The 14,933-nt window shown below is 38.3% G+C and overlaps 1 protein-coding gene across 1 annotated transcript; it reads right to left on the reverse strand.

Annotated features, from left to right (window-relative positions):
* Window positions 1-11,033: 11,033 nt before the first annotated feature.
* Window positions 11,034-14,426, reverse strand: LOC129008757 (olfactory receptor 10G6). Its single transcript, XM_054441069.1, is given in 3 exon segments — window positions 11,034-12,017; window positions 13,852-13,986; window positions 14,334-14,426. Coding segments are annotated over 3 exon segments (1,212 nt in total).
* Window positions 14,427-14,933: the final 507 nt, after the last annotated feature.

The following is a 14,933-nucleotide window of genomic DNA, read 5'->3' on the forward strand; positions in this document are numbered from 1 at the left end:
TTCATCAGGGATATTGGCCTAAAGTTTTCTTTTTGTTGTTGTTGTTTTGTCTCTGCCAGATTTTGGTATCAGGATGATGCTAGCCTCATAAAATGATTTAGGGAGGAGGCCCTCCTTTTCAGTTGTTTGGAATAATTTCAGAAGGAATGATACCAGCTCCTCTTTGTACCTCTGGTAGAATTTGGCTGTGAACCCATCTGGTCCTGGGCTTTTTTTGGTTTGTAGGCTATTTATTACTGCCTCAATTTCAGAACTTGTTATTGATCTATTCAGGGATTCAACTTCTTCCTGATTTAGTTTTGGGAGGGTGTATATGTCCATGAATTTTTCCATTTCTTCTAGCTTTTCTAGTTTATGTGCAATGAGGTGTTTATAGGGTTCTCTGATTGTAGTTTGTGTTTCTGTGGGGTCAGTGGTGATTTCTCCTTTATCATTTTTTATTGTGTCTATTTGATTCTTCTCTCTTTTCTTCTTTATTAGTCTAGCTAGTGGTCTATCTATTTTATTTTATTTTATTTTTTTCAAAAAACCAGCTCCTGGATTCATTGATTTTTTTGAAGGGTTTTTCATGTTTCTGTCTCCTTCAGTTCCACTCTGATCTTGGTTATTTCTTGTCTTCTACTAGCTTTTGGATTTGTTTGCTCTTGCTTATCTAGTTCTTTTAATTTTGATGTTAGGGTATTGATTTGAGATCTTTCTAGCTTTCTGATATGGACATTTAGTGCTATACATTTCCCTCTTAACACTGCTTTAGCTGCTTCCCAGAGATTCTGGTATGTTGTCTTTTTGTTCTCATTGGTTTCAAATAACTTCTTTATTTCTGCCTTAATTTCGTTATTTACCCAGAAGTCATTCAGAAGCAGGTTGCTCAATTTCCATGAAGCTGTGTGGTTTTGAGTGAGTTTCTTAATCCTGAGTTCTAATTTGATCACACTGTGGTCTGAGAGACTGTTTGTTATGATTTCCATTCTTTTGCAGTTGCTGAGGAGTGTTTTACTTCCAATTATGTGGTCGATTTTAAAGTATCATGTGACACTGAGAAGAATGTATATTCTGTTGTTTTGGGGTAGAGAGTTCTGTAGATATCTATTAGGTCCACTTGATCCAGAGCTGAGTTCAAATCCTGAATATCCTTGTTAATTTTCTGTCTCATTGATTTGTCTAATATTGACAGTGGCATGTTAAAATCTCCCACTATTATTGTGTGGGAGTTTAAGTCTCTTTGTAGGTCTCTAAGAACTTGTTTTATAATTCTGAGTGCTCCTGTATTGGGTGCACATATATTTAAGATAGGTCTTCTTGTTGAATTGATCTCTTTACAATTATATAATGCCCTTCTTTGTCTTTTTTGGTCTTTCTTGGTTTGAAGGCTGTTTTCTCAGAGACTAGGATTGCAACCCCTGCTTTTTTCTGCTTTCCACTTGCTTGGTAAATTTTCCTTCATCCCTTTATTTTGAACCTATGTGTGTCTTTGCACATGAGATGGATCTCTTGAATACAGTGCACTGGTGGTCTTAACTCTTTATCCAGTTTGCCATTTGGTGTCTTTTCATTGGGGCATTTAGCCCATTCATATTTAATGCTAATGTTGTTATGTGTGAATTTGATCTAGTCATCATGATGCTAGCTAGTTATTTTGCACACTATTTGATGCAGTTTCTTCATAGTGTTATTGGTCTTTATATTTTCATGTGATTTGCAGTGGCTAGCACTGGTTTTTCCTTTCCAAATATAGTACTTCCTTCAGGAGCTCTTGCAAGGCAAGCCTGGTGGTGATGAATTTTCCCAGCATTTGCTTGCCTAAAGGATTTTATGTCTCCTTCGCTTATGAAGCTTAGTTTCGATGGATATGAAATCCTGGGTTGAAAATTCTTTTCTTTAAGAATTGTGAATATTGGACCCCACTCTCTTCTGGCTTATAGGGTTTCTGCTGAGAGATCCACTCTTAGTCTATTGGGCTTCCCTTTGTAGGTGACATGGCCTTTCTCTCTGGCAGCCCTTAGCATTTTTTCCTTCATTTTGACCTTGGAGAATCTTATGATGATGTGTCTTGGGGTTGATCTTCTCATGGAGTATCTTAGTGGGATTCTCTGTATTTTCTGAGTTTGAATGTTGGACTGTCTTGCATGGTTGGGTAAGTTCTCCTGGATAATATCTTGAAGTGTGTTTTCCAACTTGATTCCATTCTACCTGTCTCTTCAGGTATTCCAATCAGTCATAGATTCGGTCTTTTTACATAGTCCCATATTTCTCGGAGGTTTTGTTTGTGCCTTTTCATTCTTTTTTCTGTAATCTTGTCTGTCTGCCTTATTTCAGCAAGATAGTCTTCCATCTCTGATATTCTTTCTTCTGCTTAATCTATTTGGCTATTGATACTTGTGTATGCTTCACAAAGTTCTTGGGCTGTGTTTTTTAGCACCATCAGGTTGTTTATTTTCCTCTCTAAACTGATTATTCTAGTTAGCAGCTCCTCTTCGTCAAGGTTCTTAGCTTCTTTGCATTGGGTTAGAACATGTTCCTTTACCTCAGTGAAGTTTGTTATTACCCATCTACTGAAGCTTACTTCTGTCAAATTATCCATCTCATCCTCCATCCAGTTCTGCACTCTTGCTGGAGAGGAGTTGTGATCATTTTGAGGAGAAGAGGCATTCTGGCCTTTTGGATTTTCATCATTTTTTTTTGCTAATTATTTCTCATCTTCATGAGTTTGTCTAGTTTCGATTTTTGAGGCTGCTGACCCTTGGATGAGGTTTTTGTGGGGACTTTTTTGTTGTTATAGATGCTGTTGTTGTTGCTTTCTGTTTGTTTCTCTTTCAATAATCAGATCCCTCTTCTATAGGGATGCTGTGGTTTGCTGGGGATTCACTTCAGGCCCTGTTCATCTGGTTCACTCTCGCACCTGGAGATGTCACTTGAGGAGGCTGGAGGACAGCAAAGATGGATGCCTCCTCCTTCCTCTGGGATCTCTGACCTTTAGGGGCACTGACCTAATGCCAGTAGGAATGCTCCTGTATACAGTGTCTGACAACCTCTGTTTGTGTCTTACCTGTTGGGTGGCACGGATAACAGGACCCATTTAATGAGGCACTTTGGCTGTCCCTTCATGGAGGGGGTGTGCTTTGCTGAGGGAAACTCACTTGTCTAGGCTGCCTGGATTCCTCAGAGCTAGCAGGAGGAAGGACTAAGTCTGCTGGTCCATGGAGACTATGGCCACCCCTTCCCCTAGGGGCTCAGGCCCAGGGAGATTAGAATCTTTTCCTGGCTGGAGTTGGAGCTCCTGCAGGGAGGCCCTGCAGCCACAATATTGGCTGCCATCCCTCTTCCAAGGAGCTCAGATGGCTTAGACTGCAGGCAGCCACAGCAGTGGTTATGACTGCCCCTCCCTCTGGGAACTCAGCAGGCTTAGGCAGATTCTAGTCAAGTGGGTGTTGAGAATCTGCACAGCTCCGTGGTTGAGGCCCAAGACTCCAGTGGTGTGGGGTCCTGAGTGGGATCTTCCAATCCATGAGTTGCACAGTTCCATGGAAAAAGCATGGTTTCCCAGGTTGGGTGGCATGCTCACTCACTGCCTCCCTTGGCTAGGGGTTGGGGCTCCCCTGCCTTGTGTGACTCTCATGTGGGCTGCTGCATCACACTGCTCTTCCTTCCTCTCCATGGGTCATGTCAGCCGCCTAGTCAGCCCTTATGACAACCGGGATACCTCGGTTGGCAGTGCAGGGTTTGCACACTGTTTTGGATCTTTTTGATGGTATCCTCTGATTTTCACTGCTTCTAGTTGGCCATCTTGGCCCCACCCTCAGCAGTTCTTCAAAATGGTAAACAAAGAGTTACCATATGACACAGAAGCAGTTTCACTCCTAAGTCTACTGAATAGAATGGAAAACATATATTCACAGGAAACTTGGATATGGGCGCTGGGTGCAGTGGCTCTTGCCTGTAATCCCAGTATTGTGGGAGGCTGAGACTAGAGAATTGCTTGAGGCCAGCAGTTTGAGACCAGCCTTGGCAACATAGTGACACCTTGTCTCTATAAAAAAAAAATTTAATTAAATCAAAAAGGAGATTTGAATACATTTATAGTAGCATTATCAGTAATAGCCAAAAGGTAGAAACAACCCAAATGTATATCAGCTGGTGAATGGATAAACAAAATGTGGTATGTGCATATTATGGAGTACTACGAAGCTGTAAAAAAGAATGAAGTATGTGCTACAGTGTGCGTGAACTTCAAAAACATGCCAACTGAAAGAAATCAGACACAAAAATCTCACATGGTTTATGATTACATGTATATGAAATGGATAAATACAGAAAATACATTGGTGGATGCCTGAGCCTATGGGTGGGAATGGACACTGACAGCAAATAAGCACAAGGTGATAGAAATCTTCTAAAATTAGATTGTGGAGATGTTTTCACAACTGGTATAAACTTGTTTAAAATTATTGAAATGTATAAATAAAATTTTTAGCTTTTATCTAAAAAAAATCTGTTTAAAAAACAGAAAACACAACTTGGATTTCTCTGATTCAGTTAGTATCCCATGTAATAAAGAGATTGTACATTTCATGATCTTTAAGACACTATGATATAGTGAAATGATATGATATGGAAATATATATGTATTTCACTATATGATGTAGTGAAATGATATCAACAGAAAGATCTGGACAGAGGTAGATCTACATTTAAATCTGGCTCTCATAGGAGCTTAGTAGCTTGATAAGCTCCCTTGAAATTTCTGAGCCTCAGTTTCCTCATGTGTAAGTGATTTTAAAATAATCAAGTTTAACATTTTAACAAGAAATATATCTATATAGTGTGTGTGTATATAAAATAGTAATTGTTGAGTAATTTACTAATTAATTGGTAGCTTTTATTATTGCATACCTAATATTCTATTATTTCATGCCCTCCTTTGAAATAGTTCTAATGTCTATAATTCTATTTTTCTACAATCACTATACTTAATAACTTAAACTCTGACATTTGGCTTATTTTAATTTCTATTAGTTGGTCACATTGACATCTGTCACCATCCTTCTCTAAACTTTTCCCATACGATTCTTTCACATTGACCATTTTTCATTTTCCACTTAAAAGATGGAGATTCCACTGTCCAAGGCATGATCTAAACTTTTCAAGACAGGTTAGCATGCTCTCTGAGCATAGCACTTTCTTCCCATGTAGATAATCAATTCTTTTTTATTAGTGCTTTATCCTCCATTGGGTTATATTTATATTTTTTGCAGGGCTTAGGAATTTTTTTTAATAATTTAGATAGTAAATAAAAATAGTTTAGTGAAGATTAAACAAATGCTACCTACATCACAGTGATACAGAAAGAGAAACAGAAAAAAGGGTAAGGTTCTGAGCCCATAGTCATTAGGATGAGAGATGCTCAGTCACAGTGACACTAGGTGTGGGTATTGGAATTGAGCCATTGGTCCTTATTACCTTATTTTCATTCATAGTAGCTGATTAGTTACTCCCCTTTTTACTTAACTGAATTCTTTCCTTTGATTTAACATATTTTTTCTTCTGAGAAGCCACCTCCAAGTACAATTTCACCATGGTACATATAAAGACATATAATATTATTCTGAAGATCCTATATTGTTACTATCATCTGCTTTTTCTTTGAATCTCTCAGTAGAAGAATTCTTAATTGCATTAAGCACACAAGTTATAGCCAGGTGATGTTAGTACTAATCTCCTATTCAAATGAATACATAGTCTCCAAAAGGGCCTGGAAAATCCACTTCCTATAGAAGTCTTATAAAAGTGGATTTCTTCCCATCTTTTTCTGTTCCTGCTTCTGTTGGATTCTTTAGTGGAGCTATAGATGGAGACAGGCAGTGCCTTATTTCCAGGAGGCATGGGAAATTTCATCCAATACTTGTGAACTTTTGCCTGGAGTCTGAATTTCATTACATCAATAAGAGTACAGGAATCCCACCTGCCACACACCCAGAGTGAGTCTTGGAATCTGAAACTCTTTCAAAGCTTGGAATTGTGTGTTCACTTAATAATCAAGGCAATTTCTATGGTTTGTAGTATTCTCTGGATTTCATCTCTAAATTTTTAGGACTTGTCTTACTACACACACCTTCTATTCTCTTCAATGTATAAAGCTTGATATCAGAATGGCATATGAATTTTTCTGTTTTTTAAAAAACATGAATAGCCTTTTTCTTGAAATGTATGTCTTATTTGTATCTGCATTCAATTTTTTATAACCATTATCCTTAGTCTCTCATTTCATAATGGGATGAGACCCATCATAAGTTATTCTCATAACGAAATGAGAGCCTGAAGGTAATGGTCATAAAAGACTCATTTTATAATGAGTCTCTCATTTCATTACATCTGAGGGATTATAATTATAATCTCCTACAAGGTCTTCTCAACTCTCACCTCTCCCCTTCGATGAATCACTTCATCCTGCATAACATTGACTGATCAAATTTCAAAAGTTTATCTCACTGGTCCCCTCCCACAAATGCTAATAATCCCAATCTCACATACTGATTTACTGTGCAACACAAAATTCTCAATTTATAACTCAAAACTTCTAAAATGTGATTGGTATCCATTTATTCTTATCCCCTACAACTTTTCTCTACTCAAGTACATTTCTCTGTTCAATAAGCATTTCTTTATGCAAGTAGATTTTCTCAACCTCTGCTAAATTTACTGTTAATCTCCTCTTGTTCTCCTCACCCTACTCAATCCCACCTTGAAGAAACCAACTTCATTTTTATCCGATAACATCTCTAAAGCTTCTCGGACTTTAGTGTGCACATGAGTCAGCTGGGACTCTTGTTAAGCTGCAAATCCTAATTCAACAGGTCTGGGGTAGGGACTGAGATTCTGTCTTTTTAATAAGTGCCCAGAGATTTCCATTATGTGGTTCCACGAATTGCACTTTGAGTAGCAAGAATCTAAGCTACTATTCGAGGTTAAGATCAAGCCTGTCCTCTCCATGTTGTCTTTCTACCCTAAGAATGCTTTGGTTCCCCTGTAAACTCAGTGGCATTTAACAGTGTGTTTTGATATGTAGCCTGTTCAGAAACTCTCTTAGTGTACTTCTATACTTTTCTATGTGTATGTGATATAGCTCCCTAAGAAGAGGAAGGTTTTCCATAAATATCTTTGAAAGAGTGCCAAAAAATGTCATGAACTATGAAGTTAGATGGACTTGGGTTTATTGTCCTGTCACTGTCACCTACTGGTTGAAGGATATTTGGCAGATTGCTCACTTCCTCTTCTCCTCTTGCTAAATATATCAATTCCACGTCTTTAAAATGAAAATAATAATGTATAAAGAATGTCCTATTAATAGTTGCTATTAACCCTGGATAGTATGTGAAATAACATAAAATCTTAACTTTTTAAAAGTCAGTTCCTCAAACCACTGATTTTTACATGATCCTTTCAGAATGAGAATGTCACTACTTCAAAAAAGCCAATTCCAATATTGGACTGTTTGTATACAATTTATGCCATATACTGTTATACATATACTGTTCATAAAATTTAAATCAACATGACTAAACTTCCCCCAATTATTTTTAGCCTAATCCTTTAAGATCGATGAAATAGTCAAAATACCAAATAAATGCAAATAGAAATAATTTTTTGAACAAATCGTGCTTACTTTATTTCACCACCTGCATATAGTATAAAAATGGTAGGTGAGAAAAATCTGGCTAGTGACTGTCAAGCCTGACAAAAAAAAATGAATTGAGATTTTGCTATGACACCTCTTTTCTTATCTCTTTCCTAGGAGTGTTTTTCTCCATGCTCCTCAACTTAGAATGGAATTAGTGTCCTGATAAACCCATCATAAGTCAAAAATATCATAAGATGAAAATGCATTGAATACACCTAACTTACCAAACATCATAGCTCGGTTTAGCCCACCCTAAATGTGCTCAGAACACTTCCATTAGCCTACAGTTGGGCCAAATCATCCAAAAGAAAGCCTATTTAATAATAAAATTTTGCATATCTCATTAAATTCATTGAATACTATACTGAATATGAAAAATAGAATGATTTTGCACAATCATCAAGTTGAGCCATCATAAGTTGGAGACCATCTGTATCCTCATTTTAAAAAGCACATATCATGAACTTTTATGAACTCAGTGGGACTGGAACAATTATAAAACTTTTGAACATCAAAATATAGAATAACTTAGAGATCATCTTGCTTAACTTCATTTTACAGATAAAGAAAATAAATCTGGAAAGGCTAAGTAGATATCGACAAATTGAAATGCCTTCTAGGAATTTAGAAATAAGGATAATTAGGGTTCTTGCTGAGTATTAAAATTTAAGTATTACTACATAAATGATCTGAGCAGATAAATACAAACTTAACTTAGAATGGCTATCAGGTCATGACAGGAAAGAATGTATTTATAAAAAGTAAGACACTCTAGTGAGGTGTATTCTAGTGAGGTGTATTCATGAATAAGTGTAGGTATATCTCTTTCTACGACAAAAAAGACTGAATATAATGTGAATGGTAAATATATTAAAAATGATTTCTGTTTTTAATATGAGTTCAGTTAAGATGGCAGAAATGTTTCTGTTTGTTTACTACTTGATAAAATATCTGGAAATTAATCTAAAAAAACAGATATGAGAAAATGGCCCCAAATAATCTGAACCTGATTAGAAATGAATGAGAAAATAACCTTACTAGATGTTTAAAAGTATATTCAAGCTGCAGCTATTTTTAAAGTTTGGTACTAACATATATATAATAATGATATCTGCACATATGTCAACATATGTATTTGAATTTTAAAATATACAGCCAAAGAATAAAAAGACACTAAAGAATACTTAATATTCAAACTCTAAACAGTAGTATGTTTTTAGCTTCTATTTTCAAGAGTGGAGAAATATTCATACAGGCTAACACTACTTTTCCTTTTCTGTCTTATTTATTCATTTTTTATTCTCAATATTAGATAACCTCGGAACAAACTTGAAATCAAAATACCCTCTTAAGAAGTGAAGTTGCATAAAAATACTACCCTGTGTAGCTCTTTCTAGTGGAGAGTTCAAATTCTGGGCTGACAGAAATAAGTTCACATATTAGCCCTGCTGCTCATTGACTGTGTGGCTACAGTATAAAGTAAAATTTGCTGTTTGATGTTTTTATGTGGTAGTTTTCTTAACATAAAATAATAAGATGTATTTTTTATTTCTCTATTAAGAGCAAAACAACCAATTAATTTTTTTATGTGACCTTTTTCTGTCTGTGTGATGTGTCATTGGCCCTGATGAGAAAAAGAAGTCCTCGTGTTTGCCTGAATTTGACTTCTAAGTAGGCACTTCTCTGGGATCAAAGGACTGATTACATAATTTCTGCCCCCCTTTGTGCCAGGGAGTGTTTATGTGCCCATTGCACTGCAGTTCTGTAGGTCTGCCAAATAGAGTTTGTAACTGTCTTGGGCTGCTCTTCCTAAGATAGTTAATTAGTCTTCTCTGGAGCATTCTCCTAGGATTATATCAAGGATTTATGTTGTTTTCATCACAGGAAAAAATCACTGTCATCTCACTGACTAGATCTTACAAGACCTTCAAACTATAGATTATCTTAAATTTTTCAATAAGCTAGCTTTATAAATTCCAGGCCTAATACTCTCCCTCTCTCTCTGCTTCTCCTGAGTAATATTCATTGCACACTGAATTATACCAGTCACTTCTTATTTATTTTATGGTCATATGTTTTATCTCTCTGCCTCATATATAAATGCATTTTCTTTTTATAAGATTATAAACCCATTTGGAATAGACAACAATGTCATGGTTTTGGCGATACACTGAAAAAAATTGTGTCACGTTGAATTGGATTGCCTATTCATACATATTTTGATGTTTAACCTTGCATCTCCGCTGTTCAAACAAGCAAAGTCACTGACAACACACAGTTTTCTCAGAAAGCTTCTGGTGCACAGAAATCAATTCTCCATTATTCCAGTGTTTTTACAATTGGAATTGAGTTTGGGGGAATGTAGTGATCCTCTTGGACTGTATTTGCCCACATACTTTTGAAATATCAACAAAAGCAACTGTAGCACCCATGGTGTCCTGAGGGTGAAGGACCCACATTTAGACACTGACAAGATTGTTATAAGACATAAGTGACTAGGACATGCTTCAGGTCACTATTGACTCATCTTGTTGCAGCCACCTGCCCCACACTCATACTCAAAAGCTGTGTAACAAATGCAGGAGTGTGGTAGCACGTGCATGCATCTACTATCTCAGATGTTGTGCCTCCTCAACATCCATGGAAGCATCAGGGAGACCCAGTTTATGTGGCACAGCTGGAAAGCTTATCCTTGATACACCCACATCAATCTTACAAAAGTGGAGCTCTGTGCAAGCTCAGATGACTCGGCCTCCGCAGGTCCTAGTGCAGTGCATGCGTAACTGGCTCCCTCACCTTGAGATGAAGTTGCCCCCTCAAGTTTAAGTCCAAGCTCATGACCTACCATTTTCATCAAGGTAAAAGGCAGAGAGAAGGAAGTTTGGATAAGCCTCTTACTTGAACTTCAGTTTCCCCACAGTTACATGGGAAAATAATAATACCTACCTCACATAATTATTGTCAAGGTCAAATCAGGTGGTTTGCAGGAAAGTTATTTATAGCCTGGAAAGAGATAACAGGTATCAATGCAGGGACTAGAAGAAATAATAGACATGTAGATGAATGCCACAGAGAAGCAGAGGTTTCATGCAGACATTTTCTTATTTTGGATCTTTTTAACAAGGTGCCATCCTTGCTGAGTTGCCTTAACTGCTTTTCATTGGCACTGAAGAAAGACATATGGAAAATCATGTTTGAGAACAGGTTACAATGTGGAACTTTCCGGGTACCCACCCAGGAGTCCTCTATTCTCTGCATGAATCTTTCTTTCTATTTCTGCTTTAAAATTTCCACTTATTTGGTGTCCCATCCAGGGCCCTGCATTATAGTGTTTCCTGCATGTCTGCGATGGATGAAGTCAGTGAGGCTGCACTTCCTTGTGGCCCCCCAGCCTCTGTAATGCTGCCTTCATTTCTTTGTTACACAGTGTGCAGATTATGGGGTTAAGCAAGGGAGTGATGACAGTGTAAAAGACAGCTACCACCCCATCCAGGGGCTCCTGTGAACCAGGCCACAGGTAAATGAAGGTGCAGTAAACAATGACAACAGTGAGGTGGGCAGCACACGTGGAGAAGGCATTGCGGCACCCATCTGCTGACTGGATTCACAGGATGGCAGCCACAATATAGCCACAGGAAGTGAGGATGAGCACAAAGCAGGTGAGGGCCAAGAAGCCAATATCTGCAAAGGTGACCAGCTCGTTGATGGCGGTATCAGCGCAGGCTAGACACAGCATGGCAGGAATGTCACCGAAGAAGTAGTCGACCTGACTGGGGCCACAGAAGGGCAGCTGGAATACAAAACTTGTTTGGAAAAGTGAATGGATGGTCCCTCCCAGCCAGGTGCCTAAAGCCAGGGAGTTACAGACTCTGCGGGTCATGATGGTAGCATAGCGTAAGGGCTTACAAATGGCAAGGAAATGGTCATAAGCCATGAGTGTGTAAAGGAAGTACTCAGTACAGCCCAGGAAATGGAAAGAAAATAGTTGGATTACACAGCCCCCAAAGGAGATAATCCTACTATCCAAGAGAAAGCCAGCCAGCATCTTGGGGACAATAGCACAAGAAATGGTCATGTCCAAGAAGGAGAGGTGACACAGGAACCAGTACATGGGATGGTGGAGACGGATGTCCATTAAGACAGTGAGGATGATAAGCCCATTTCCAGAAACAGTGAGGAGATAGACGACAAGGAAAGCTAAGAAGAGTGGAGCCCCCAGCTGTGGTGGGTGGTGCAGGCCCACCAAAATGAAGTGAGACACAGAAGTCTGGTTTCCACTTTGCAGTTCCTTGCTGTTCACATCTGCCAAAAGAAGTAGCAGAGGGAGATGCTCAATACCCCTCTAAGATCTCTAGGCTCAGCACATCAATTCTGTGTCACTCCCAAATAAGGACAGAAAAGAATATTTATCTATCTATTATATCTATCTATCTATCTATCTATCTATCTATCTATCTATCTATCTATCTATCTATCATCTATCTAACTATCCGTTCTCTCTCTTTTCTCTCTCTCATTCTTGCTACTGGTCTTTATCATTTTCTCACCTTACTCCCCCTCAACTCCTGATTCTGAGATTCTGCTTGGTGTCAGGGAGCAGTTGTTCTCTCCAAGGTTAAAGGTAAATGATGATGTGTACATAATTTAGGAGAATGAAGGAAAATCATACGCAGAAGAAGTAATCTTCCTTTCCAATCAGGAAGAAGAAGTATAATCATATAAAAGCTAAATTAATTGATAAAGGAAGATCTGTTCCATTGTTTTCCTTCAGTTTGATCTCTGATATGTATACCAGAGAGTTAGCTTGCATCTTATTGATTTTCTAGGAACATCAGAGTTGTGATTATATTTCCTGTCTAAGTGTGCCCAATGAAAAAATTTGCAGGTTTTAAAAAACATATACTATCTGACCTGCACACTGAACCTAATACATTCAGAACCTCTGAAGTTTTAGCTAAAAATATCTATTTTCAAGAAATCTATATAAAAATTTACATGTCATTTAAAATCTCTCAGAATAGTGAATCAGTACAAAATCTTAGCCCCAAGGCACTGGGTTGCCTTTTTTTCTCTCTACTTCTGGAAAGTAGAGTCCATTTGTCCATCCATCCATCCATCTGTCTGTCTGTCCATCCACTCATCCATCTACCTGTACACCCATACAGTAGGGCACTATATATTGTATCTTATGAGTACAGCCTCTGAAGTCTTACTGGGTTCAAAGATCTAGTTCACTTATACTCATTGGTAATCACATTTTTAATATGTTTTTACAATTATAAGTGGGGACAATAATAGTGTCTACGTCATAGGATTGTTGTAAAGATTAAATTAATTCACATAATTTACAGTAGCACTCAATGAACATTAGCTGTGATTTTTCATCAAATATGTCTTGTAATCTCATATTGTTAGACAAATTCCGTCTTTGCATGTGTGGCTCTGGTCTGAAGTGAACCTATGGTTTCTAGTGAGTTGTTCAGTGCTTGATGACACACCTGCAAATTTGGAGCAGCATCACAAAGGGCTTCTTCTCCCAGGATTACTGGTGAGTGGGATCCGCCAAGTGTCAGGGAGAAATCAGGAAAGTAACTGAGAGCAATGTGAGGTGTTCTTCCTAGTGTCACTTTACTTCCATCAACATTTTTTTTTTGAGACAAAGTTTTGCACTATTGCCAGGCTGGAGTGCAGTGGCACAATCTCGGCTCACTGCAACCTCCACCTCCTGGGTTCAAGCGATTCTCCTGTCTCAGCCTCCCAAGTAGCTGGGACTATAGGCCCACGCCACCATGCCCAGCTATTTTTTGTGTTTTTAGTAAAGATGGGGTTTAACCATGTTGGCCAGGATGGTCTCGATCTATTGACCTCGTGATCGCCTCACCTCAGCCTCCCAAAGTGCTGGGATTACAGGCACGAGCCACTGCGCCGGGCCCCTTCCATCAACATTTACTCTAATAGTCTGTTCACAAATTGGAGGCAAATATCCAAATGGCGTGTCACCTTCAAGAAGGTTCAGGGACAACACTGAATCTCTCAGAAGGCTTCAGAGGATGTGCAAGGAAATAGGGCTTCCAGCTGGGCTCCTGGTGGGTGAGGGAGCTGCAGCTGCAGCTGCCTGCCCTTTGACTACTTCTCTCCCCTCTACACTATGGATTGCCTCGCATCCCTCATCAAACCCTCTCAATCTTTAGCGCCACAGAGAATATACTTCTCAGTAAAAGTAAGTTTGCTGAGGACTGAGCAATTTCCGGGGTTGGGACTTTCTGTGCTAAACCTAAAAGAGTCCCTGGTAAACCGAAACAGTTGGTCCCCTAAATAAGAGTTTAAACTGCATAGAAGCTGAATAATCTTTCCCAAGGTAGCTATAAAATCTATTTTGAAACAACTTCTGGGGCAATTCTTAGTGATTTCTTAGGCAATTCCTTGATTACCAACCTTTAAAGGTACCACATTGCCCAAGGGGAAAGTGCAAATTGACTGGCATGGTTGTGTTGACCTACTTCTCCAACCTCCTCTCAGCACTCCATCCCATAACTGTGCTTTAACCAAACATTTTCTGTTTCCTTATACAGTAGCCCCTTTAATCTAGAATGGCTTTGCTCCTCTGATGTCTGAAAAGTTTCCACTGACCTTTCAAAATCCCATTCAGATGTCCTACCCACTTTGCTCTCTTTCCTCCAAATGGCCACTCATTTTTCACGGCCTCCACAGTACTCCATTCACGTTTCTGTGATAGGCTTACTATGAGCATCCTGAAATTTACCCTGTGCCTGTGTCTAATTTCTTCGTTAGGCTGTGAGCTCCTACAAGGGCTTTGTCTCATCTTTCTTTTCATCCCATTTGTAGCATACCTTTAACAGAAAGATTCTCAAATAGTATTGAGCAAAGGCATTTCCCTCTGCCTGGATCAGTCTATTATTTAGACACTGAATCTAGAAGAATATCAGTTAGATCTTGTATTCTGACTTTCAAAATCATAAGAATTTCAGTACCATCACTACTTATGAGCTATATTATTTTGGATAAATCTCTTAAAATTTCTAGTCTCAGTTTCTCATTTAAAAAAAAAGAGGGAGTGTGGTAGGTGTAGATTTCTAACCAAAAAAGAAACATCAATCTCTTTTGCATCTGTATCAATTCCTATTTTAAATTTTGTTCTTACACAAAGAAAAATCAATATTTCTCCTAGTCCCAATATCAATTCCTATTTTAAATTTTGTTCTTACACAAAGAAAAATCAATATTTCTCCTAGTCCCA

The sequence above is a fragment of the Pongo pygmaeus genome, chromosome 9 (assembly GCF_028885625.2).
Source record: "Pongo pygmaeus isolate AG05252 chromosome 9, NHGRI_mPonPyg2-v2.0_pri, whole genome shotgun sequence".
Taxonomy (NCBI): Eukaryota; Metazoa; Chordata; class Mammalia; order Primates; family Hominidae; genus Pongo; species Pongo pygmaeus.